The 27,381-nt window shown below is 46.1% G+C and overlaps 1 protein-coding gene across 12 annotated transcripts in view; it reads left to right on the top strand.

The window, feature by feature from the left end:
* The window catches only part of NRXN2 (neurexin 2), a 900,728-nt gene that overhangs the window by 251,139 nt on the left and 622,208 nt on the right, over positions 1 to 27,381 (top strand). For all 12 annotated transcript variants that reach the window (XM_073578443.1, XM_073578436.1, XM_073578438.1 and 9 more), the window contains exon 3: positions 25,614 to 26,942. In XM_073578443.1, the coding sequence (XP_073434544.1) occupies positions 26,201 to 26,942 (742 nt within the window). In that variant the 5' untranslated portion in view covers positions 25,614 to 26,200. The remainder of the gene's footprint in view (positions 1 to 25,613; positions 26,943 to 27,381) is intronic.

Genomic DNA, 27,381 nt, shown 5'->3' with positions numbered 1-27,381 from the left:
ACTGACCCTCTCCAGCCCGCTGATTTTCTCAGCCAGCCGGAGAGGGACTGATCTACGATTCTGACTTTTCTCAAAATCATCATTACGATTGTATCCCCGTCTCCATCTTCTCATTGGCGGATGCGGAGCTGCTGAGCTCCTTGTTGCCGAGCTGCTCATACTTCTGCAGGAGCATTCAGGACAAGAGGAGGGAAGCAGAGACTACAACACCCATCTGCTGCAGATAATGGGCAAGTAGCTTCTAAGTGGAGCCCAGATAACACCTAGGAGGTGGCATTGTATGCCTGCTGTGCTGATTAGGTCACAGCATCAGAGCTGCCTCCTTTCACACTAAAGGCCCTGTTACATTTAGCGATGCACCAGCGATCCCGACCACAATATAACCCAGTCAGGATCGTTGGTGCATCGCTAAATGGTCGCTAGTGAGCTGCCAAACAGGCAGATCTCACGAGCGATGCAGCAGCGGTCGATACTTACCTGTCACACGCAGCGAAGGTGACGTCTTCCGTCCGCATCCATGGCTCGCTAGTCGGCACCAGCAGGAAGCCGACGACGAGAAATGGACCAGGCCAATCTTGCGCGATCACCGATAACCAGTGGGGGAGACGGTCGGAGGCGAGTATCACATGTAGCGATATCGCTAGTGATATCGCTGCTGAGTCACAAAATCGGTAGCGATATCGCTATGTGTAAAAGGCCCTTAACTGTGGAATTAAAGCTCCTTTCACGCTAACTGTGGAATTAAAGCTCCATCCATGCTAACTGTGGAATAAAAGCTCCGTCCACGCTAACTGTGGAATTAAAGCTCCGTTCACGCTAACTGTGGAATTAAAGCTCCATCCACGCTAACTGTGGAATAAAAGCTCCGTCCACGCTAACAGTGGAATAAAAGCTCCGTTCACGCTAACTGTGGAATAAAAGCTCCGTTCACGCTAACTGTGGAATTAAAGCTCCTTCCACGCTAACTGTGGAATTAAAGCTCCTTCCACGCTAACTGTGGAATTAAAGCTCCGTTCACGCTAACTGTGGAATAAAAGCTCCGTTCACACTAACTGTGGAATTAAAGCTCCATTCACGCTAACTGTGGAATTAAAGCTCCGTTCACGCTAACTGTGGAATTAAAGCTCCATTCACGCTAACTGTGGAATTAAAGCTCCGTTCACGCTAACTGTGGAATTAAAGCTGGGACTGCATTTAACATTCAGAGAGCAGCTAATTAGGAGCCACTGCATCTCCTTGGATCTTCCTGGCAGCTAATAGGAGATCAAACACTTGGGCTGAATGTTCCTACTGAATACGGGGTCCAACAGTGAAGTGCCCCCCTGACCTCCATCACATGCAGCCTTTAGATGTGCTCCCCAAACTGCTTTTCTGCTCTGCCATGTACTCTGCTGTCTCCTCACCTTTGTAGGTGAGGGAGGATTAACTCTTATCTTCCCCTTTGCACCCAGCTTGTGCTGTTTTATGTCCTCTGCAGGATAGGTAAGGGTTAAGCGATCTGTGGCTTATCACATCCACTCCATAGACTGCCATAAGGATTACTTTCGGATGAGACTTGCCTTTTGAAGTCTATGGGTGTTGTGATAATACACTCCGGGATCGCCTTTGCTGGGGTCAAAGGTCACATGCGTTCAGCATGAAACTCAGGCGCAGAGCTGGGATTCGGGTATAACTGACACTGGGTCAGGTTTATTAACGGTGAAAGCAATGAATAAAGAAAATAAAACATAAAACAAATCCTTGCCTGTCCGGCACTAACTAAACAAGGTACAACCTAACTACCAACTGGCGGGCTTCTCCCGTCCAGCCCAACCACAGTTGCAGTGGGCACTGCTTTCACTCACGTGTGTCTCTCACACAGACAGGCTCTCTGTGTTCCCAGGCTGAGACACTCACACAACCACCTGGCATCCTTTTATATCCGCCTCCCATTATTCATTAGTAACCAGGTGCGATACTGACCAGACTAGGCCACATAGGAAAGGAATCTGGGCGAGATATACCTGCCCTCATCCACTATTCCCACACGATTCTCACATATCCCCCCCCTCTGCTCCGACCACTCCGGTCGAGCAATGACACCCGCCAAACAGTGCACTCGGGACAGGGCATCTGCATTCCCCATCTGTACCCCTGGGCGGTGCTCCACCGTAAAAGTGTAGGCCTGCAGGGCAAGGAACCACCGGGTCACCCGGCTATTCCGTTCCTTGTTCAAGTGCATCCACTTGAGAGGGGCATGGTTAGTGATCAGCCTGAACTTTCGGCCCACCAGGTAATATTTGAGGGCCTCTAGAGCCCACTTAATGGCTAGGCACTCTTTTTCTATGACTGCATACTTTTGCTCATGTTTGTTCAACTTCCTGCTGAGATAGAGGACTGGGTGTTCCACTCCGTCCCTCACTTGTGACAGTACCGCCCCGATACCGGTATCAGAGGCATCCGTTTGTACCACAAACTCGCTGCAGAAGTCAGGAGTCACCAGTACTGGTTGAGAGCAAAGTGCCCGTTTTAGGCTATGGAAGGCTTCTTCAGCCGCTAAACTCCATTTAATAATGACGGAGTCTTTCCCTTTTGTAAGATCCGTCAGGGGGGTAGCGATGGATGCAAAATTGGGTATTGTGGAGATGTGACTCGCTCAGGTGCAGCGGGAGACAATCAGGAGACCGGTTCTTCCAAAGTTCATGAGGTTTATTTCTGTCATAAACCATAAAACAGCGTATCACCAAAAATAGCCTCTAGCTTAGGCAAACAAAACATAAACCTTCGTGGTTGCAGACTCAGACCGCGAGTCTCAGCACATGCTGGGAGGTGTAGTCCTCCCCACATACAGCTCCCTGGTTCAGGAGCAGGTCACATTATAAGGCTGTAGCCACACCCACGTTCCCAGCAGCTGACTGGTCACATGACTGTGACCTCACCACAGGTCCTTCAAACAAAAACAATAACAATATCTGGTATGCTTTACTTCTGCCTTACATTATGGAGATAAGCCATTTATGAGACACATATCTCCCATCAATTACACGACCCTTAGCCCTGCCACATACCTCCCCCCTCTGCCTAAAGCCGTGGGGCTTGGCACTTTCACCTACCAGGCAAGGGATTCTGGAGAGGGCATCGGCATTACCATGTAGCTTCCCGGCCCTATGCTCTACATGGAAACTGAAGTCTTGTAGGGCTAAGAACCAGCGGGTGACCCTAGCATTCTTGCCCTTGGTTTCCCTCATCCACCTGAGTGGGGCATGGTCGGATATTAACCTAAACTTCCGTCCCACCAGGTAGTACCGTAATGTGTCCACTGCCCATTTTATGGCCAAACACTCCTTCTCTACAACTGAGTAATTTCTCTCACAAGAAGTCAACTTCCTACTCAAGTAGAGAACAGGATGCTCCTCCCCACGTATCTCTTGGGAAAGGACTGCACCTACCCCGACATCTGAGGCATCTGTCTGGAGGACAAATTCACGTTTAAAGTCTGGGGCCACCAAAACGGGCTGCTTACAAAGAGCTCCCTTCATTTCTTGGAAGGCTGACTCTGCTTCTTCGGACCAGCTGACCATCACTGACTTTGTCCCTTTAAGCAGATCAGTTAGAGGTGCAGCCATTGTGGCGAAGTTTGGGATAAACCTCCTGTAATATCCCACAATCCCCAGGAAGGCTTTAACTTGCTTCTTTGACAGAGGTCTCAGCCATGTTTGAATTGCCTCCACTTTATTGATTTGGAGTTTGATCTCGCCACGCCCCACTACATATCCGAGGTACTTGGCTTCTTCTCTCCCCAAGGCACACTTCTTCGGGTTTATTGTAAACCCCGCCTCTCTTAGAGCGTCAAACACTGCTTGGACCTTTTCCAGGTGAGTCTCCCAGTCCGGGGTAAAGATGACGATATCATCCAGGTATGCGGCAGCGTATAGCTTATGAGGTGCAAGGATTCTATCCATCGCCCTCTGGAAGGTTGCTGGAGCTCCCTGTAGGCCAAACGGCATCCGGACATACTGGAAGCACCCGTCTGGTGTGGAGAATGCCGTCTTCTCCTTGGCTTCCTGTGCCATGGGGATCTGCCAATATCCCTTGGTCAGATCCAAAGTGGTTATGTACCTGGCAGGTCCAAGTCTCTCGATGAGCTCATCAACGCGTGGCATGGGATAAGCGTCGAACTTGGAGACCTCATTCAGCTTCCGGTAATCGTTGCAGAACCTCCATTCATCATCAGGTTTTGGGACCAGGAAAATCGGGCTCGACCAGCCGCTCTTGGATTCCTCAATGACCCCGAGCTTCAACATACGCTGCACCTCCTTGGAGATTACCTCTCGCCGGGCCTCAGGAATACGATATGGTTTCACGTTCACCCGCACATGTGGCTCGGTCAGAATTTCGTGCTCCACCACCTTCGTGCACCCCGGCAACTCTGAGAACAGGTCGCGGTTTTTCTGGAGTAACTCCCGGCACTGCTGCTTCTGGGCCTTCGATAGAGTCTCCGCTATGGTAACGGCTCCAACCTCCCCTTCTAGGTTGCCCAGCAAGCACGGAGTTACCGCTGGCTCTCTATCTTGCCACGGCTTGATAAGGTTAACATGGTAAACCTGGTATGGCTTCCGTCTTCCGGGTTGGTGGATCTTGTAGTTTACGTCTCTCAGTTTCTCCACCACCTCATATGGCCCTTGCCACTTGGCCAAGAACTTACTTTCCACCGTCGGTATTAGCACGAGAACTCGGTCTCCCGGATTGTAGACCCTGGCCTGAGCCTCTTGTGCCTGGCGGAGATGTTCTTTAACAATGGGCATCACCTTCGCAACCCTCTGCTGCATCAGTGCCACATGCTCAATGACGCTTCTGTGGGGCGTGACTTCGGCTTCCCAGGTTTCCTTGGCTATATCTAGGAGACCTCGCGGATGCCGGCCGTACAGAAGCTCGAAGGGGGAGAACCCCGTGGAGGCCTGGGGAACTTCACGGATAGAAAACAGTAAATACGGTAAGAGACAATCCCAGTCTCTACCATCTTCCTCTATGACTTTTCTCAGCATGCTCTTCAGGGTCTTGTTAAACCTCTCAACAAGGCCATCTGACTGTGGATGGTACACTGAAGTCCTCAGCTGGGAAATTTGCAAGACTCTGCACAATTCTCTCATCACCTTGCTCATAAAAGGTGTCCCCTGGTCGGTCAGGATCTCCTTCGGCAAACCCGTCCGGGAAAACACATGGACCAGCTCACGGGCTATACTCTTCGCAGAGGAGTTTCTCAGGGGAATGGCCTCAGGATAGCGTGTGGCATAGTCCAGGATGACTAATATATACTGATGGCCCCGAGCTGATTTAACTAAGGGACCGACCAAGTCCATGGCAATTCTCTCAAATGGCACCTCAATAATGGGCAGTGGCACAAGAGGGTTCCGAAAATGAGATGTGGGGGCAGTTAACTGACATGTCGGGCAGGACCTGCAATAGTTTACTATTTCCCGGTGACACCCAGGCCAATAGAACCTCTGTACAATCCGTTCCTGGGTTTTTTCCACCCCCAGGTGTCCCCCCAAGATGTGTGAATGGGCCATGTCCAACACTTTTCGTCTATAGGGGCCTGGTACTATTAACTGCTCTGCCACCTCCTCCCTTATTTTCGTGACCCGGTACAACAATTCCCCACTCAACATAAAATGGGGAAACCTTGTGTCTGCTCCCGGCTCTTGTGCAACCCCATTAATGACGGTGACATTGTTAAAGGCTTCCCTTAGTGTGGGGTCCCTATGTTGGGCAGTCCCAAAATTCTCCCCGGCCACCCCTAACTCCGGGATGTCAGGTACAGGGGACCCTTCCTCTTCATCCCCAACAAGGACACATAAAGGGAACTCGTCTGCCTCTGGTGGTGGCGATACCTCAGTGGGGTGGATTGGTTCCCTGCTCTTGCTAGCACACTCAGAACCCATCCCCCACAGATCCCAAAACAGACAAAAATCCCGGCCAATAATTATGGGATGCAACAAGTCTCGAACAACGCCAACTTCATGCGACTCGGTGCCATGCGCCGTTTCAATCTTCACCCTAGCCATAGGGTAGTCCTTTGCATCGCCATGTATGCACCGAACACCAATCTTTTTACCCGGGAGTATGTTTAGAGGAAAACTGGCCCTCACAAGGGTCACCAAGCTCCCGGAGTCCAGAAGCGCCATTACTGCTCGACCGTTCACCTTCACGGGACACGCTTGTGGCCCCTTGTTAGGTAGCGAGTTCACACTGCAAGCTGGATAAGCGTAGTATGAACTACGGCGTCCCATGCTGCAGTCCATCTGCTCGGTGGTCTGGGGACAACGGGCCGCTATATGTCCTGGCCCATGACACTTCCAGCAAATAACACCCGAGGGGACCTTGGGCACCGCCTCCCCCGCCCCTTTTGACCTTGGACGCACCACCCCTTTTTGTGACTCCGCCCCCTGCTGGGACCCCCAATATGGAATGGGCTGCTTCCCCAAGGAACCTTCCATCCCCTGGTATCTCTCGACCAGCCCAACCAGTTCATCAGCATTTTGGGGATCACCCTGGGCAACCCAAGTCTGTAGAGGTCTCGGCAGAGAATGCACAAACCGATCCATCACAACTCACTCTACCATCTGTGCAGGGGAAGCCGACTCTGGCTGCAGCCATTTCTGGACCAGGTGCAACAGGTCAAACATTTGGGAGCGCGGGGGTTTGTCCTGGTGATAGGCCCAGCGATGAACTCGCTGTGCCCTGGTAGTCATTGTTACCCCCAAGCGTGCGAGAATTTCCGCTTTTAACTTGGGATACTCTCTGGCATCTTGTACCGTCAGGTCAAAGTACGCCTTCTGGGGCTCCCCCGTTAGGTAAGGGGCCAGTACCTCCGCCCACCGCTCTGGCTGAAGTTTTTCCCTCTCAGCCACCCTCTCAAACACCGTCAGGAAGGCCTCCACATCATCCTCAGGGGTCATTTTTTGTAATGCGCGTCTTACCGCCTTCTAGACGTCGGTGGCATCAGCCCGACCTGGGGTTGGGGCGCTCGTCCTGCCCTCCTGGATGGCGGTTGCCAGAAGCTGCATCTGCTGCCGTTGTTCCTGCTGGCTTTGCTGGAACTGCTGCCGCTGCTCCTGCTGGCTTTGCTGGATCTGCTGTAACAACAGCTTGTTGGTTTCCTGCTGCAGTGCCTGGGACTGGACCAGGTGTTTCATGAGGTCCTCCATGATTCCAGGCAATGCTTGTTGCCCCGCTGCAAACTTCACCCAGGACATGCAGCAACTGTCTCAAGTCTCTGCTGGGACCGCTGCCCGCATTCTCCACCAATTGTGGAGATGTGACTCGCTCAGGTGCAGCGGGAGACAATCAGGAGACCGGTTCTTCCAAAGTTCATGAGGTTTATTTCTGTCATAAACCATAAAACAGCGTATCACCAAAAATAGCCTCAAGCTTAGGCAAACAAAACATAAACCTTCGTGGTTGCAGACTCAGACCGCGAGTCTCAGCACATGCTGGGAGGTGTAGTCCTCCCCACATACAGCTCCCTGGTTCAGGAGCAGGTCACATTATAAGGCTGTAGCCACACCCACGTTCCCAGCAGCTGACTGGTCACATGACTGTGACCTCACCACAGGTCCTTCAAACAAAAACAATAACAATATCTGGTATGCTTTACTTCTGCCTTACATTATGGAGATAAGCCATTTATGAGACACATATCTCCCATCGATTACACGACCCTTAGCCCTGCCACAGTATGAACCGGCGATAAAAGCCGGCGATCCCCAGAAAGGCTTGCACCTGTTTCTTGTTGACAGGTTGCGGCCAGTCCTGAACAGCCTGAATCTTATCGAGCTGGGGTTTAACAATACCCCTCCCAATTACATACCCCAAATACCGGGCTTCTTCTAGCCCGATGTGACATTTCTTGGGGTTCGCGGTTAGACCTGCCTCCCCCAGGTCGTCAATCACAGCTTGTACTTTCTGGAGATGAGTCTCCCAGTCCAGGCTGTAAATGACAATTTCATCCAAATAGGCCGAAGCGTACTGCCTATGTGGCCTCAGGACTCGATCCATCAGTCTCTGGAAGGTCGCCGGTGCTCCGTGCAGTCCAAACGGCATATACACATACTGAAATAGACCTTCTGGCGTAGCAAATGCCGTCTTTTCTCTGGCAGCCTCCGCCAGAGGGATCTGCCAATACCCCTTTGTTAGGTCTAGGGTCGTAATATACCGGGCTTTTCCTAACCGATCTATTAACTCGTCGACCCGGGGCATAGGGTAGGCATCAAATTTTGAGACCGCATTCAGTTTTCTGAAGTCATTGCAGAACCGGATGGTGCCGTCCGATTTAGGAATTAGCACAATCGGGCTGGACCAAGCAAGATTCATCAATGACTCCTAACTCTAAGATTGCCTTCACTTCTTGGGAAACGGCTTCACGGCGCGCTTCCAGGATTCGGTAGGGTTTTACGTGAACTGTGACACCAGGTTCCGTTACAATGTCATGTTTCATTAGCGTAGTCTGCCCGGGTTTTTCTGAGAAAAACTGTTGGTTGTGAAGTAGAAACTGCCTAACCTCAGTCTTTTGCCGCTCCGAGAGAGTCTCTGCAACCCGTACCTCCGGTAAGGTATGCGAGCAGACGGGACGGGCCAGCTCCGCTGACAAGGCAGACTGATCTTTCCAGGGTTTTATCAGATTTACATGATAAATCTGTTCAGGTTTCCGTTTACCTGCCTGGTATACTTTGTAGTTTACTTCACCAACTCCTTCCTTAATCTCAAAGGGGCCCTGCCACTTTGCCAGGAACTTACTGTCCACCGTGGGACCAGGATCAACACCCTATCTCCGGGTGCAAACGTACGGATCTTGGCGCCCCTATCATAGATTCTTTTTTGGGCTCCTTGAGCCTGCATCATGTGTTCTTTGACGATAGGCATAACAGCCGCAATACGGCCCTGCATCTGTGTGACGTGATCTATCACCGTTTTAAACGGAGTGACCTGACCCTCCCAGGTTTCTTTTGCAACGTCTAACAGTCCACGAGGACGTCGGGCGTACAATAACTCGAAAGGCGAGAATCCCGTGGAAGACTGGGGTACTTCCCTGATGTCCCGATAGCGCTGCTTAACCGCTCCTATACACCTCAAATAACTAAGGCTGCATCCTCAAGCAAAACATTCAGAAGTCCGCCCCTAGTAACACTAGCATGACAACAACGCCGCCCCTCATAACATCAAATGGCCGGCGCCGCATTCTGAGGCTATCACAGATTCCACCCCCAATAGCGTCATATAGCTATAGTATCAATGGGCGGGAACTTCAAGTGAAGATCTCTCACACTATTTGCCCCATAGAGCGTCTCGTCCACCCATCGTGACGCAGGCGTCGCCGCGGCAACCCAGACGCGAGACGGCATCACATGACCGATGACGTCACGCACACGTGACCAGTCACCAGGCAACCCAGATGCCGAAAGCCGCCGAGCGCACAGGGAGCAGTGGCTCACATGCGTGCCGGGAGGTCAAGAGTCGTAATGGGGAAGAGAGGTAAATAGCAAGAGTGGGGAGCCATTAAGCAGAATAGTAGATCCGGAAATGTAGGACACATCCATATCAATACATAAATGTATAAACCATATGGGGTATTATAAAATGAATCATAGGAAGGGCATAAATGTGATGACAGGACACATTAATATAGTACAAAGAATAAAAATAAAAATGAAAAAATAAAGAATAACAAAATATAACAGCATTTGGAAAATATGTTTTCTTGAGGGCAGCATATACAATTGTGTATACCTATACTTAAATCATCAAATGATCATAATCAGACAATGCTGACCACAGTGAACATAATCCATAGCATCCTCAATTGTATAAGTAATAATAATAATGAAAATAACACAAATAAAAATAACCACGGAAATAACTGCACTAAATAAAAATAATGAAAAATAAAAATAACAACAAAAATAACTACATGTAATAAAAATAAAATGAAAATAATAATAAAAATGGATCCGCATCACAGATTTGCCAGGCACAGAATCTTCATCCTCATGTACGAACGGAAGATGGATAGCCACAATTCCTTATCATGTTTGTCCAAAAACATTAATTAAAAGCAAAGCACATGAGCAAGAAATAGTCAATGATAAGGCCGTACAAGATGACTACAAAAATGGAGCAAAGCTAATAGCCTCATTAAGTCCTTTTGGGTATACTGTGTCCAAGGACCAAATCCAACGGGTTTCGACCTGTGATAGCCTCTTCGTTAGATTGCCCCCCCGAATGCCAGGTTTAATTATATCGATACCCCTAACACGAAGTAATGAGCTATCACAGTTGTGTTTAAGCTTAAAATGCCTTGGCAAGGTCCTAAGAGTGGCCAAGTCCTCATGGTCGACTGCCGCCTGTATCCCAAGTACATGCTCACGAACACGTGTTTTTAATTGCCGAGTGGTCATCCCAATATATATAAGATTACATGGGCATACGGCAAAGTACACCACATAACGTGTCGTACAAGTAATATAACTTCTAATGTCGTATGTTCTAGTTCCTGGGAGTGGCTGTACTCCTTGTGGCCGATGTGTCGCCTGCCCTAATGTTGATTGTATTAAAGTGTTCTTTAATTCTTCAGGAACTAGAACATACGACATTAGAAGTTATATTACTTGTACGACACGTTATGTGGTGTACTTTGCCGTATGCCCATGTAATCTTATATATATTGGTATGACCACTCGGCAATTAAAAACACGTGTTCGTGAGCATGTACTTGGGATACAGGTGGCAGTCGACCATGAGGACTTGGCCACTCTTAGGACCTTGCCAAGGCATTTTAAGCTTAAACACAACTGTGACAGCTCATTACTTCATGTTAGGGGTATCGATATAATTAAACCTGGCATTGTTGTGTTAGCACCCTCTATGTTTTTGGACAAACATGATAAGGAATTGTGGCTATCCATCTTCCGTTCGTACATGAGGATGAAGATTCTGCGCCTGGCAAATCTGTGATGCGGATCCATTTTTATTATTATTTTCATTTTATTTTTATTACATGTAGTTATTTTTGTTGTTATTTTTATTTTTCATTATTTTTATTTAGTGCAGTTATTTCCGTGGTTATTTTTATTTGTGTTATTTTCATTATTATTATTACTTATACAATTGAGGATGCTATGGATTATGTTCACTGTGGTCAGCATTGTCTGATTATGATCATTTGATGATTTAAGTATAGGTATACACAATTGTATATGCTGCCCTCAAGAAAACATATTTTCCAAATGCTGTTATATTTTGTTATTCTTTATTTTTTCATTTTTATTTTTATTCTTTGTACTATATTAATGTGTCCTGTCATCACATTTATGCCCTTCCTATGATTCATTTTATAATGCCCCATATGGTTTATACATTTATGTATTGATATGGATGTGTCCTACATTTGCGGATCTACTATTCTGCTTAATGGCTCCCCACTCTTGCTATTTACCACTCTTCCCCCTGACTACTCTTGTCCTCCCGGCACGCATTTGAGCCACTGCTCCCTGTGCGCTCGGCGGCTTTCGGCATCTGGGTTGCCTGGTGACTGGTCACGTGTGCGTGACGTCATCGGTCATGTGATGCCGACGCCGTCTCGCGTCTGGGTTGCCGCGGCGACGCCTGCGTCACGATGGGTGGACGAGACGCGCTATGGGGCAAATAGTGTGAGAGATCTTCACTTGAAGTTCCCGCCCATTGATACTATAGCTATATGACGCTATTGGGGGTGGAATCTGTGATGGTCTCAGAATGCGGCGCCGGCCATTTTGATGTTATGAGGGGCGGCGTTGTTGTCATGCTAGTGTTACTAGGGGCGGACTTCTGAATGTTTTGCTTGAGGATGCAGCCTTAGTTATTTGAGGTGTATAGGAGCGGTTAAGCAGCGCTATCGATTACATCATGTGTGGGGGCATTTTTTAATCATTATTCTTAGCAATATGAAACATTAGGACTCTATCGTGATCATGAGTGTTGGATTCATTCCTTTGTCATAAGGAGTTAGTCACTTTCTATTTCTATGGTAACATATGTCACTTCCTGGGAGGGTGATCTGATATACCATACTATTGGTCTATCAGGTCAGGTGTGTAGTTCTCACAATTTCATTGGTGGCTCCATATTTTAAATATTCATCACTTCCTATGTTTTTTAACCCCTTGATAAAGGCCATTCGGCCGAAACGTGCGTTGGGGGGGGTACACTCAGGTAGGACCGTCACCATCGACCAGTCTGAGGTAATACTATGTAGTTAAAATCTTTTTTTGTATGCTCACATGTTCAGTGTATAGTATGTGTGGTGGCAGGCTCCACCACGGGGGGTAATGATACCTATGTGCCTCAATATATATTATGACTGGTTGTTTGTATTATTAAGGGATGATGTAGGATTTCTAAATTTTGTACTGTTTATTGCTGTAATCACTATTATCCCTGTGTTCATGTACCTTTGTGTGCCCCATTTTCTGCCCATGTGCTTTTTATGGTCATTATTGACTCTTATCTCACTGTTTCCTGTACCGTGGATTTATGTCAATAAAATTATCTTTGTATTTTTGTACAAATCCTTCGCATTGGACTTTTTTTCGCTTTTTTCTTTTCATATATTTTATAATTCAGTGGAGCAGATACTGCCAGGAGAGTTGTCTGGCCACGTGTAGCTCCGCTGTGACTCCCAGCATCCCGGAGCCACTGCTGGACTTTGCTGATGTATTTTCTGAAAGAGGTTGTTCAGAGCTGCCACCGCACCGACCCTATGACTGTGCTATTAGGTTAAGTTACCAAAAGCCAGGATGTTTAATATCTCAGGTCCTGAGAGGCAAGCTCTCAAAGAATACATTGCAGAAAGTCTAAGCAAAGGGCACATCAGGCCTTCGTCATCTCCATTGGCGGCGGGGTTTACTTTGTCAAGAAGAAAGATGGCAGATTACGCCCGTGTCTGGATTTCAGGGAACTCAACCAGATTACGGTTCGTGACCCCTACCCGATGCCACTGATACCCGATTTGTTCAACCAGGTGTCTGGTGCCAAATGGTTTTCCAAGCTTGACCTCAGGGGGGCGTACAATCTCATAAGAGTCCATCAAGGGGATGAATGGAAGACAGCATTTAATACCCCTGAGGGTCATTTTGAGAATTTGGTGATGCCTTTTGGGTTGATGGGCACGCCAGCAGTTTTTCAACATTTCATAAATGATGTATTTTCTCATCTCTTAGGGAAATTTGTTATTATATACCTTGATGACATTCTTATTTACTCACGCGACCGTGATGCACACATAGAGCATGTTAGGCAGGTGTTGCAGTTGCTCAGGGAAAACAAGCTCTATGCCAAGCTTGAGAAATGTGTATTTGTCGTCCAAGAATTACCTTTTTTGGGTTATGTAATTTCCGCCTCCGGATTTAAAATGGACACCACTAAGGTGCAAGCGGTGCTGCAGTGGGATCGGCCTGATAATCTCAAGGCGCTTCAGCGATTCTTGGGCTTTTCCAACTATTATAGGAAATTTATTAAGAATTTTTCTATGATTGCTAAGCCGCTCACCAACATGACTAAAAAAGGTACCAATTTTTCTGACTGGTCTGAGGTTGCTGTGCGCGCGTTTGAATTCCTCAAAAACAGTTTTGCTTCAGCTCCCATCCTGGTTCAGCCTGATGTCTCCCTACCATTTACCGTGGAGGTGGATGCATCTGAGGTTAGAGTGGGGGCGGTACTGTCTCAGGGTCCATCCTTGGACGAATTGCATCCGTGTGCCTACTTCTCCAAGAAACTGTCGCCGGCCGAGCGTAATTACGATATTGGTAACAGGGAATTGTTGGCCATCAAGTTGGCATTTGAGGAATGGCGACACTTCTTGGAGGGGGCTGTCCATCAGATTACTGTTATAACAGACCATAAGAATCTGCTTTATTTAGAGTCTGCTAAATGCCTGTCCCCCAGACAGGCTCACCGGGCGTTATTCTTCACCCGGTTCAATTTTTTTGTGACATACCGACCAGGTTCTAAGAATACTAAGGCGGACGCCTTGTCCAGATGTTTTCTGGGTGGAGAGCCACGTGAGGATCCGGTGCCTATCCTCCAAAAGGGAGTTGTGGTCTCGGCTCTCACGACAGAGGTTGAGGCAGAGATTGCTGATGCTCAGGAAGAGGTACCGCCGGATCTGCCTCCTAATAAATCGTTTGTGCCACTACACCTACGCTTAAAAGTGTTAGGGGAACATCACGATACTGTCCTGGCGGGTCACCCAGGAGTTAAGGGCACTCTGGAACTTGTATCACGTCGTTTTTGGTGGCCCAAAATCCGGCAGGACGTGGCCTCATATGTGTCAGCCTGTACCACGTGCGCATGGGCCAAGACACCACGCTCCCGTCCTGCTGGCACATTGCATCCTCTCCTTGTGCCCAGTAAGCCAAGGACTGAGATTTACATGGATTTCATTACGGATTTGCCCTCCTCGGCTGGGAACACGGTCATTCTGGTAATAGTTGATCGGTTCTCTAAAATGTCGCATTTCGTTGCTTTGCCATCTTTGCCCAATGCGAAGACCCTTGCTCAGGTATTTATTCGCGAGGTGGTCAGACTTCATGGTGTCCCGTCTGACATTGTATCTGATAGAGGTACACAATTTGTGGCAAAATTTTGGAGAGCTTTTTGTTCACGCCTAGGGATTAAATTGTCTCATTCATCGGCTTTCCATCATCAGTCGAATGGGCAGACTGAGCGTATGAACCAAAACCTGGAACAATACTTACGCTGTTTTGTGTCTGACAATCAGGAAGAGTGGTCGGCGTTTCTTCCTCTGGCTGAATTCGCGATAAACAATCATTATCAGGAATCGTCTGGGGAATCTCCTTTCTTTTGTGTTTATGGTCAACATCCCCAATTCTGTACTTTGCGCCAAGGGAGCTCTGCGGGCGTCCCTGAGGAGGACCAGTTGGGAGCACAATTGTCATCCATTTGGAGGAGAGTAAAGCAGCGCTTGCTGAATGTAGGTTCTAGGTATAAACGTGTGGCTGACGGTAGACGTGTGCCTGGTCCGGACCTGAGTGTGGGTGATTGGGTGTGGTTGTCTACAAGGAACATCAAACTCAAAATACCATCGCTTAAGTTGGGGCCCAGGTTCATTGGTCCATTTAGGATCTCCGCAATTATCAACCCTGTGGCATTTCGTTTAGAGTTACCTGCCGTATACAAGATACATAATGTGTTTCACAAGGCGTTACTTAAGAAAGTTGTGGGTGCTGTTGATGTTTCTCCCGTGCCTCCACCTCCCATCTTGGTGGATGGCACGTTGGAGTTTGAGGTGTCCAAGGTGGTTGACTCTCGGGTAGTGTGTCGCACTCAAAAGTACCTGGTCTACTGGCGTGGCTATGGTCCTGAGGAGAGGACTTGGGTGCCGGCCTCGGACATACATGCGGACCGACTGATTACAGTGTTTCATCGCCGCCATCCGGACAAGCCGGGTCCTCGACTTTGTGAGGTTCCCGGGGTCCCTCGTAGAAGGCGGGGTACTGTCATGTCGGACACTGTTCGCACCAGGGTGTCCGGCAGACAGCGGTAATACCCCATCCTACCACATGGTTCTCAGCAGCGCTGGTTGGTCTTCTGATCCGGCTTGGATTGGGTTAACCAGGTTTCATTCTGGCTGAGGGCTTAGCCACGCCCTCTGTCTTTAAATTGCCCTGTGTGACTATGGGCGTCGCCGACTATAGCTCTTGCCTTGTGCTAAGCGATACCGATCTGGAGTGGTGGTCTAAGGAGCATACGGTTGCTGGTGTAGTATATTCCATTGTTGTCATTTTGCCTCCATGTGTTGTATTATTTGGTTGCCCTTGCACATTACTGTATTCCCCTGTGTGTACGCGGTGTGATGCATTTCCGTTATCCCTGTCCATACTTATTTGTGGGGTCTGGTGTTTGGTCTCCTCACTGGGTGGAGAGTGGTGGGTTCAGCTTAGGGCTGGACAGGAGACAAGGACAGGGTGGAGGCCCAGGCAGGCACACCTTCAGTGTAAACCCTGGGTTGAGGGACAGACAGGGTTTCCCCTAGTCTGAGGGACACCGCAGGGGCCCCGGGGTTTCAGCCTAAAGTTACCTAGGCTTCCCATGACAGCAATAACGCCGGGACGAGTCCCACTTTATGTTGCACAGACTCATAGGAAGTAGTAATGCATATAACCGTGGTGAGGTACGAACAGGTGTCTCCATGCACACACGTTACAGAAAATTTGTCTGATGGTCCAGTCGGGGCTGACACCAGACTGGCCTTCACCAGAGTCACCACACTTCCCGAGTCTAACAATGCCACCACATTTTTTCCATCAACAGTTAAATCACACAAGTGTTTTTCCACATCCTTTTGACCAGCATTCACACTCACTACCCGTGCAACCATAGACATGCGGTTTTTAGAGTCTGTGACGTTGCACTGCATTGGTTCAGTAGTGAGCGGACAGTTCGCAACAATGTGTCCCATCTCTTGGCAGCGGAAACACCTAACGGGCCCCTTGCTTAGACCATAGTTCGTTACTCTCGGATTCGCAGTGCGGGCAGTCCCGTTTTCCTCCCCCACTGTCTTAGGGATTTTTCCTTCTCCCCTACTCCCTGGAACAGTCTTACCGGTTCCATGTGGAGATGATGAAGAACGAGGTGGGGTAGCATCGTCTCGGAGTCCTTCCGCCATGGAGTAACGTTCAACCAGATCCACCAGTTGATCTGCCGTCGTAGGATTTCCATGGCTTGCCCACTTCCTCAGGGCTGGCGGTAGAGCTCTCAGGTACTTGTCCATGATGACTCTCTGGATTATCTCTGGCGCTGTCAACACCTCGGGTTGTAGCCACTTCTTTGTCACGTGGATCAGGTCAAACATCTGTGACCGCGGTGGTTTATCCGGCTGATAAGTCCATTGATGCACTCTCTGTGCACGGACAGCGGTCGTCACTCCCAGCCGGGCCAAGATCTCGGCTTTCAGTTTGTCAAAGTCCTGTGCAGCTTCAGGCTCTAAGTCATAATAAGCCTTTTGGGCCTCACCGGAAAGAAACGGGGCAATCAGGCCGGCCCAGCGGGCCTTCGGCCATTTTTCTCGCACCGCCGTCCGTTCAAACGTGGTCAGGTATGCCTCGACGTCATCTTCGGTCGTCATCTTCTGCCAGTACCGACTCACGTGAATCACTCTCGACTCTGCTTCCAGGTTAACCTCAGGTAAGCTTGCCAGGCGCTGCGCCACCTGCTGGAGAAGCGAACGATCGGTAGCTGTCATGTCCACCAACTCCTTCAGCTGGGCCATCATCACCCGATTATCTTCTTGCTGGACGGCGGTGGACTGTACCAGCGCTTTCACCACGTCCTCCATGCTCATGCTTGCAACGTGGTGCCCGCGTTCTCCACCACAATGTGATAATACACTCCGGGATCGCCTTTGCTGGGGTCAAAGGTCACGTGCGTTCAGCATGAAACTCATGCGCAGAGCTGGGATTCGGGTATAACTGACACTGGGTCAGGTTTATTAACGGTGAAAGCAATGCATAAAGAAAATAAAACATAAAACAAATCCTTGCCTGTCCGGCACTAACTAAACAAGGTACCACCTAACTACCAACTGGCGGGCTTCTCCCGTCCAGCCAAACCACAGTTGCATTGGGCACTGCTTTCACTCACGTGTGTCTCACACAGACAGACTCTCTGTGTTCCCAGGCTGAGACACTCACACAACCACCAGGCATCCTTTTATATCCGCCTCCCATTCATTAGTAACCAGGTGAGATACTGACCAGACTAGGCCACATAGGAAAGGTATCTGGGCGAGATATACCTGCCCTCACCCACTATTCCCACATGATTCTCACAGTGTGCATAAAAAAAAAAAAAGGCGCAAGTCAGAGTGTAGAGAGTATGTTAGGGAATTTTTAATTGAAGCATATTATAAAAGGAGATTAGATCATTACACAAAATAGATGTACATTTAGTATGACATTCCCATTTTGGCTTCAGACCGCCCCTTTAAGTTAAGCTGATTAGTTCGGCCCTCCACAGCAGTGCCAGTTTTTCATGGACCCCCTTGGGAAAATTAATTGCCCACCCCTAATCTACAGCATTAATGGGGCATTGTATCTGGCTGGACCCAGCAATTTAGCCAGCTCCAGCGCAGCGCTTACAAGCTCTATAACGAAGTGTTAGACTAGGTAGTAGATTAGTGACAGCAATAGTAAGTAACTAAGGGAAGAAGCAGTAAACTATGGAATTAAAAATCCTTCTGTTTTACGGAGTCAAGATCATTTTTAATAAGAAATAAAGTTGCTTATTTTATTTAATAAAAACCTATGTGTTATCGTTTTCTGAGGCCCATAACTTTTTTATTTTTCTATTGTCATAGATGTATAAGGACTTGTCTTTTGCAATGTGAGCTAACTTTTTGATACAATTTATTTATTTTTTGCTTTTTATTGCATTTTTCGCAGAGGTGCAATGACTAGAGATCAGCAAATTGTTTTCATGCAAATTGAATTCCACAAGTTTTAACAATATGTTAATCAGTAATCAAATTAGCCACTGTAGAAGAATGTATCAGCCGGAGAAGGTTTACATGTCCGTGAGTATGGCTGGGGGTCTTTTCCCTAAATCGCCTTACAACTATCACATGATATAACACAGCCAATTTGGAGGGAACATTGTAGCCTATATAAAAGCAGAAGCAGGGAATTCAGCAGCCATTCTGTATTGATTCTGGATAGTAAAAAGACGTCGCAGCTCACAGCTTAGCCATAGAAATAAGGAGAGAATGGCATAAAATGCTTTCTATATGGATAGTTTGTGACAGCACAGCAGTGAAAATTAGTGTGTTATTAAACAAGCTGATGGTTACCATCCGTTTACCATCACTTTTTACATTGCTAAGTCTGTGTTTTGCGTTCAAGAGCTCGAAAGGGGTTGGATACAGTCCTAGGAGACTTCCGAGTGTTCCACACATTTTTGAGTGCAATTCAAGGTTTTTGCAGTATTGGCATTCAAGGCAAATAGATTTGCTGCTGTTAAGAGGCAGATGCCGGCTGCGTTACACCTCCTCCGGCACCTGCCTGATATGGAGCGAGTTCCGTTCCTGAGCCCGCCGTGTACAGTGCACATGCACCCTGACTGTGATGATCTTATATCAGGGATCAAGAAGGGGTTAATGGATTGACTGTTCTCCCCTTATTTGTGTGGGTTTTCTCTTAACCTTACAAAAGCCTATTTAGGGAAGCTTGTCTAACATTGACCCTGTTAGGAACGGCGGAACGCACTAAATAAAATAATAATAAAGTGCGTTCGCCGCTCGGGGTCCACCGTGCAGTAGGTGATATAACTGCTGCTAATTGGTGTCAGACAATCAATATGGTGGTATGATGCACACGGGTTCAACTTCACCCGGAGTGCGCAGAGCGGCCTCTGTTCACACACAGAGGCGCCGCAACAAACAACATACAAAACTCTGAACCTGTTAGTGTCACAGGCCTCAGGTAGATGCACACACGGTATCTGGTCACAGGAGCAGGACCCAAGACAGTGGAGCTGCGTCCCTCTAGACCTACCGTGTGTGCGGCGTCGTTTCTGCCGACACCAAGGAGGGCTGCAACTGCAGCGTGGCGTAGTACACTGCCGCTCGACGACAAAGCCAGAAAGCAAGCGCGATGTCGGACGCTAGCGTAGCGGTGTGGTGAGCACAGTGGCTTAAGGCTTGCCACTGAGTGGCGCTGACTGCTGAACTAATTCCCTATCCACATGCGTAATATCAGAGGGAAGGGGTTTCAAATGAGTCAGTCACCAGAATCATGCATCCGTCACCATTCACACATAGCAAGTATAGACTATACTAGCGCATGGCGGAACGGCCTTGCGCGCTTTTTATAGCCGTGCGGGACCTTCCAGATCTCCGAGATGGACCAATGAGATCCGGAACAGGACCTGGGCACATGACTCCCGATCTCCAATGGGAGATCGTCTCGTGAGCATGCCCAGTAGGAGCACAGAGGGACTTAGTCTCTGGAGAGATTTGCTGCAAGGCAATCTCCTCTGCAGTAGATGGGCAGCAGGAGACCGCAGAATGTAAGGGTCTGGATTCCTGCAGAGCAGATGCAGAAACCAGACGCCTAACAGACCCTTTACATTGGCCCCTAAAGTGGGATATATATGGGGCTGCATCATTGTATCCTCTGTACAGAGCTACTGAATATGTTGGCATCGTAATACTAATGGGAAATAATAGGGATAAACTTACAAAAGGAATGTTGCTGCCAATAATTCTTATTCAGTAATAGTATTAATGACTGCCATAAAGGGCGCAGTCAGACGGGCCTGAGATCGAAGTACAGCGCACAGACTGGCCGGTGGCTCTCCCCACCCGAGCAGGACGGCTTCATGCATTTCTGTGCAGCTGTCATGCTCAGGTCGGTAGAGCCGCCGGCCAGTCCGTGCACTTTGCTCCGATTTATACGGCCGCAAAAAAAAGTGTTTTCTGCAAATGTTTAGCTTTCACCTCCTGCTGCGGATTTTGTATTCATGACTCCAAAATTCTATCATAATTCTCTGAAATGTCGTTATTTTGATGTAAAGTTTTCCAGACGATTCTAATTCGTCGTCCGGTGAATGAATAGATCCAGTTGTAGATACGGCTGGCATATCTCTTTTTTCTTTTTCTGAAACCTGTATAATGTATTACGGTACATGCCGGATATCTAGGATTTCCATCTTTCTATTTTACGCTGTGTTTCTATGATAGGTGTATTTATTGCTTTTCTTATTTTTCTTCCGTTTACCTGCAGTGTTTTGTACTCAGTGTTATTAATGCTACGGAACAAAAGAAACAGTATGAAGCGTAAAGTAAATCTCTGCTGTTTTTCATTAAAAAAAAAAAAGACAGGATAATTTTTCCCTTAAAGGGGTTGTCTCATGAAAAGTATTAATATTTCAGAACTCAGTCAGACATGTGAAATGAAGTTGATTTGCAACATACATCCATTGAAAAATAGCATCTGATTGTGGATTACCACCAGCACATTATCATCTGTGGTAGTGCCCCCTGCTGAGTCCCTTGTGGCCACCTACTGTGTTCAGTGGTGGACGCACATGCTCAGTAGGAGCTAGGAGGTGGGGCTAGGAGGTGGACGTTACTAGCCAATGTGAGAGAGAAGAGAAGAAAGATTTAGGCTATGTTCACACATTGCGTTTTTGCATATTTTTTTTCTTTTTTTGCTGCGTTTTTTTGTATACAAATTTTCAGCTGCGCTTTTCAGTACCAGCAAAGTCTATGAGATTTCCGAAATCTCATGCACACACATTGGGTTTAATTTTCTGACTGATTTGGGAAAAAGCAGCAGGTCACGTCTTTCTTTTTTTTTTCTGTGTATTTGCACTGTTTTTTTTCACCCATAGGACACAATGGGTAAGTGCAAAAATTTAGCAAAAAAAAATGCAGGTATTTGGGTTTTGCTGTGTTTTTAGTGCAAAAACCTAAGGAAGTTAAATCATTGTTTTTTTTTTGGGGGGGGGCACTAAACTTTATCAGTATGCACAAGAGACAACAAAAATGCAGCAATAAAAATGCAGGAAAAAACTTAGAAAAGCCTGCTTTTTTTGCAAGCAGCTTCTTTACTGCCTGCACAAAAAAATGCAGCAAAAATACGTTTGACCGTAGCCTTACATAGCTTACATATAGATTCGAGGTAGATGGATATGAGACAGGCAGGTAGACAGAAAGAAAGCTATGTGGAAAGGTAGAAATGTAGACAGATGTTAGAAAAACAAAACAAAAAAAAACACCTCCTAACAGACTAAAACAAGTGTGAACAGGTGCCAGCTGCTATGACTGCATAATATACAAACAAAAGAATATAGTAGCAAACTGCGGGATAAGATGTGCGAACACTGAATATATGACATTTGTACTGTGTTACTGATGTTTAATTAACACCTTAAGAGAGGGTAGTATGCAAATATGTAAAAATAAAATAAAAAATAAAAACTCAGACAATCCACTGGACCAAACTAAAGTATTTACAACTAGAAAAACACCTATATGTTTAATTAGTACTGGATTCTACCTTCCCTTAAAATTTGTAGGCTTTTAGCCCGGAAGAGGCATGTTTGATAAATATTAAGTTTTAGGGTCTCATCAAAGAAGGGTCACCTTATCGTGGCTGTTAGCTCAAAAATTGGCCAATTCAGCCAAAGTATCATCATTTTATATAAGTATATTTCATGCAGTCTAAATTTCAAAGAATCCACGTCTGCATGCATCTTATCGGATACAGAGTGCTGCTGTATGCTTTTTGTTTGTAGATGGATAGGAAAGTAGAGAGACAGATTTGTAGTCTTTTAGCCCGGAAGACGCATGTTTGATGAATATTAGGTTTTAGGGTCTCATCAAAGAAGGGTCACCTTGTCGTGGCTGTTGGCTCAAAAACTGGCCAATTCAGCCAAAGCACCGTCATTTTATAAGTATATTTCATATAGCAGAAATGTAGTCCAAATTTCTCAGAATTTACGTTTGCATGCATCTTATCGGATGCAGAGTGCTGCTGTATGTTTTTTTGTTTGTAGATGGATAGGAAAGTAGTTAGACAGACAGACAGGTAGTCAGACAGGTGGATTTGAGAGGATAGTGATGATGGATTCAAATGCAAAATCTTAGTGTTATCAAAATATTACATGCCATTTATTATGCTAGTTTGGCTATATATTGAGAGAGGGATCTATGGAGTTGGCCCAGTGGCCTGGTGTCTGTACGTTCCGTGCAGCCCAATAAGTTACACCACAGACAGATAAATAGGATAGAAATATGGAGACAGAGTTACTGGAAAAGAAAAATGCTGAAGGATTCTTGAAATCTCTCGTTAGTCACTTGTCTTGTTTCCCTTTTCCACCATCCTTGCTCTTTCCTCCGTTCCTCACTCCATCATCTCTCCAGCTCTCGCTCCCTCCTGACAACCCCTCTCCATCCCTCTCTCCTCCCTCCTTCGTCTATAATATTCAGCACGCTGTTCTCTTCGAAATAATTAGCGCTTTTGCATTTAAGGAGATGAAGATTGGAGTCTGTATACAAATTACTCTTCTGTCAGTTACTTAAGGCGAGATCACGGAGGGGGGCGAGAAGGATGGATGGGAATTAATGTTGGATTTTTTTGCCTGTGTCATGGGAGGGGTTATTCCTGGTGGAAGGAAATGAGTGAGTCACAGAGGAGGGAAAAACAGTCTCAGGAATATATGAAGTATAATTCACATGTGGGAATTTACCACCTTTTCTCTAACCTTCCACAACAGCACTAATTTCTGATATGGCTGTCGTGTAAGGTGACTAGAGAAAATAGAATTAGTCTTACCGGTAATTCGGTTTCCAGGAACCTTCCACAACCGCACTAATTTCCGATATGGCTGTCGTGGAAGGTGACTAGAGAAAATAGAATTAGTCTTACCGGTAATTTGGTTTCAAGGAACCTTCCATGACAGCACTAATTTCCGATATGGCTGTCGTGGAAGGTGACTAGAGAAAATAGAATTAGTCTTACCGGTAATTCGGTTTCCAGGAACCTTCCATGACAGCACTAATTTCCGATATGGCTGTCGTGGAAGGTGACTAGAGAAAATAGAATTATTCTTACCGATAATTCGGTAGTCTTACCTGTAATTCAGTTTCTAGGAACCTTCCATGACCGCGCTAATTTCAATATGGCTGTCGTGGAAGGTTCCTAGAAACTGAATTACCGGTAAGACTACCGGTATGATAGATGCTTCCTTTGTGGGTTTTTTTTAAGCTATTTTGTTTTGGTGCTGCTTTGACATTTTTTGTGAATAATTTATCAGCGTCCCACAAAGTCTGATAAATTTGGCGCATCTTAAGGTATTACACTTAAAAGGGTATTCCCATCTCCATGATCCTCTCCCAATTTGTACTAGGTGTAATAATAGCAAATACCTCAAATTAGAAATGTAGTATAGTTCTTCTGATTAGCTATGTCATTTATCTCATGTGCAGGGTATTGCAGTTGCTCAGGTATCCATGGTTATTATGATCACTCATATAGTGACAGTTTATGGTTAGTGGTCATAACTGTTGATACCTAAGGTCCTGCACATGGGTTAAGAGAAATAGCTTATCAGAGGATCTATACTATATTTCTAACTTGGAGGTATTTGATAATATTTTTAGAATTACTCCAGCTACATAATGAGATAAGATCTTTGAGATGGGAGTACCCCTTTTTAAGTCTTGAAAAATTACTCAACTTTTTATGCCACTTTCCTATGGAAATGAGTTTGGGACTTGTAAAAAAAAAAAAAAAAAAAAGTTGTGTGTCAGAAATATAGCTAGAACATTTAAAAAAAAAAATTGCTTTTGATGAGCTCAAAATAAGGAACAGACTTATTTTTGGTCTAAAAAGTAAAATAACACAAAAAGCATAAAAGGCCTGAAACAAGTGATAAATTGCTTCCAGAATGCACCAACATTCTGGAACAAAACAAATAATAAACTTTCCCCCTTTTGTGCTATTTTTAGACACATTCATAAAAGTCGTGCACCATTTAGAAGCATTTTGGGCCAAATTCGGCACCGTTTCATAGTTTTAGCTATATATATGCTATACAGTCTTTAAAAATGTTACACAAAATGTCAACAAAAAAAAAAAATCACACCCATAGGTCAACAAAAAAAAAAATCACACCCATAGGGAGATCGGGTAAATTTAATAAAAATAAAAAATAAATCCGTTCTAGACTGAAGTTTTACATTTGAAGATGTGACAAGTTTATAAAACATTGTGTGAAATTTTCTGCAAATGATGACCATGCAACTAGAAGCAAAAGTGATTTAAAAAAAATCCTGTCTTGGTGATTTATTTATTGTCCCTCCCCCCCCCCCAAATTTAATACACGACTTTTGATAGCCCAAGATAAATTCTAATGAAATGGCTATAGGTAGTAATTAGTGATGAGCGATCGTGCTGGGATAAGGTGTTATCCGCATGCTCGTGTGCTAGCCGAGTGTCTGCGACGTGTTCCAATATTATGTCCGAGTCCTCGCTGCTGCATGTCTCGCGGCTGTTTGACAGCCACTACCTAACAAACAGAAAATCCCTGTATGTGTTGCTACTGTCAACAGCCATGAGACATGCAGCCGCAGGGACTCGAACATAATATTCGAGCACGCCGCAGACACTCGGCTAGCACACGAGCATGCGGATAACACCTTATCCCAGCACGTTCGGTCATCACTAGTAGTAATATGTTGGCAACTTTTTTTTTTACATTTTTTTGTTTTTGTATTTGTAATACCATACTGTGTTTTCTCTAATTTTAGGATTTGGAATGGGGGCAAAGATTTAGTTCTCTATTGTAATTCCTTATAGAAATACCCATGCCACGGCTTCGTGTTCTGTTAGTGCCTCCCATGATGCCCGGCACCTGCATTACATGCCCCCTGCTTTCTGTATACCGGCTCACATCATAGTTGCCACTAATAGCCTAATATTTTGCTGAATCTTGATGACCTGTATTTGTAACCTATTTTTGCTAAAATATTGTTTTTTTTTTTAATAATACCAATTCTCTATTTTTTTTTTTTTTTGCAGCTGTCGAGTCCACCACTGTGCCTGAGACTTCATCCTAACAGCGCTCTGATCTCAATGAGACACTTCATTTCCACAGGCTGTCAGACAGCGGAAGGAAAGGGGAACATTTGGTACCTTTAGTTTAAGGTGGAAAAAAGGCAGACCTAGGAAAAATTCTAGAGCTCATGTAAGAGCAGAGGGGGGGAGCATTCTGTCATTCCGACGTTCAGACTGCACGTATCTCGTCCTTTAGACCAACATTGAGGACAGGAATGTAAAGATAATTCCCCCCTTTTTTCTTTCCCCTTCCATCCTCCCCTAAAATCTTTCCCTTCCTTGTCTCCTTTCCCGCATTTACAATTTATAAATTCCCATATTTTTGTTCCTTATTAGTTCAACACTGTTTGTTTTTTATTCTCGTTTTTCGTATCTGATTTTTGTAACCCTACTTTCAGTATACCTTCCGTTGATATAATTGTCCTCCTTTTTGCATCATTTTTGACTAATCGCCATGATTTTGTTTTTCCAGTAACCTTTGTACTCATGCCCATGTTCTATTTTCCACTTCTTGTGTATTCTCACTTTTAATTCCTCTTCATTCACTCTCCATGTGGTCCTTTCTTTGCCTGTCATCCCTCTTTTCCCTTCCCCTCTGTTCCTTTACCCTCCAATTTTATGGGGCCCCTGGTCAATGGGTCCGTTACTCTCGTCCTACGTTAGCGAGTGGTAATGGTGGGTGGGGAGAGGACCTCACTTTGAGACTTAGAACAAATGCCAGCCGTGGCCTTCTCCTTTATCAAGATGATGAAGGGGACTGTGACTTCCTCGAGTTAGCTCTCGATGGAGGAAGACCACGGTTGAGGTTCTCCATCTCTTGTTCAGAGCCTGCAGTCGTACGTTTACCTCGGGTAGTATCGGATGGGCTCTGGCATGGTATAGTAATTGGGGGTAATGGCCGGGAAGGCTGGTTGGCCGTAGATGGGGAAAGGGGAGCAGCCGAAGTGCGTTCGAAACGTAGAGAAACCATTCTTCGCAGTGACCTTTTCGTTGGTGGCCTACCGTCTGATCTACGTTTATCGGCTCTAACTTTAGGTGGGGCGAAATATGAGCCGCCTTTTCTGGGTGAATTGGAAGGTCTAAAGTTGGGGGGAAGGCCAGCTCAGCTACTGGCCAGCCAAGGGGTAGGAGGGACAGAAGAAGAGGAGGACAGGGGGGACGATCGGGAGAGGGTCCACTCATGCAGAGGAGCAAACCCCTGTCTCAATGGAGGAAGATGCAGAGATGACGTGGAGGGGGAAATACGATGTGACTGTCGGGACACTGGATACCATGGAGAAAATTGCTCTGAAGGTGAGCCTTCCATCTTTTTTATTGAGTTGTTAATCTTCTTATTGGGTCGCCTGTCACTAAGATTGCACATTCCTTCATATTACCAGTTATATGACGAATTCCGGGACATTTTTCTTCTCTTCAAATGCATGCAAGTTGGTCTTAAAAAATATTTTTGCATTTCATCTGTGTTTCCTAAAGCTGTTCTTTGCTGATGCATGACCACAGACCACATTAAGGTTGAGTTAAACTTTGATGCACTCATTAATCAGCAGAGAGGAGTTCAGAAAAATACTATTATAAGGGTTACAAGCTCCTGCCACAATGAGTCCACTGACTGATTCCAAGTTAACTCATTCCGTAGCCTGTAAAAGCTAAACGATGCAAAAATTTTTATGAATCACAATTGGAAAACAATATTTTTGAGCCAAAAAAAATGCATGTGTTAAAAGAGAATCTG

The sequence above is a fragment of the Dendrobates tinctorius genome, unplaced genomic scaffold (assembly GCF_039654945.1).
Source record: "Dendrobates tinctorius isolate UK_male_01 unplaced genomic scaffold, ASM3965494v1 ptg000059l, whole genome shotgun sequence".
Taxonomy (NCBI): Eukaryota; Metazoa; Chordata; class Amphibia; order Anura; family Dendrobatidae; genus Dendrobates; species Dendrobates tinctorius.
This window is presented reverse-complemented; position numbering and strand designations above follow the sequence as displayed.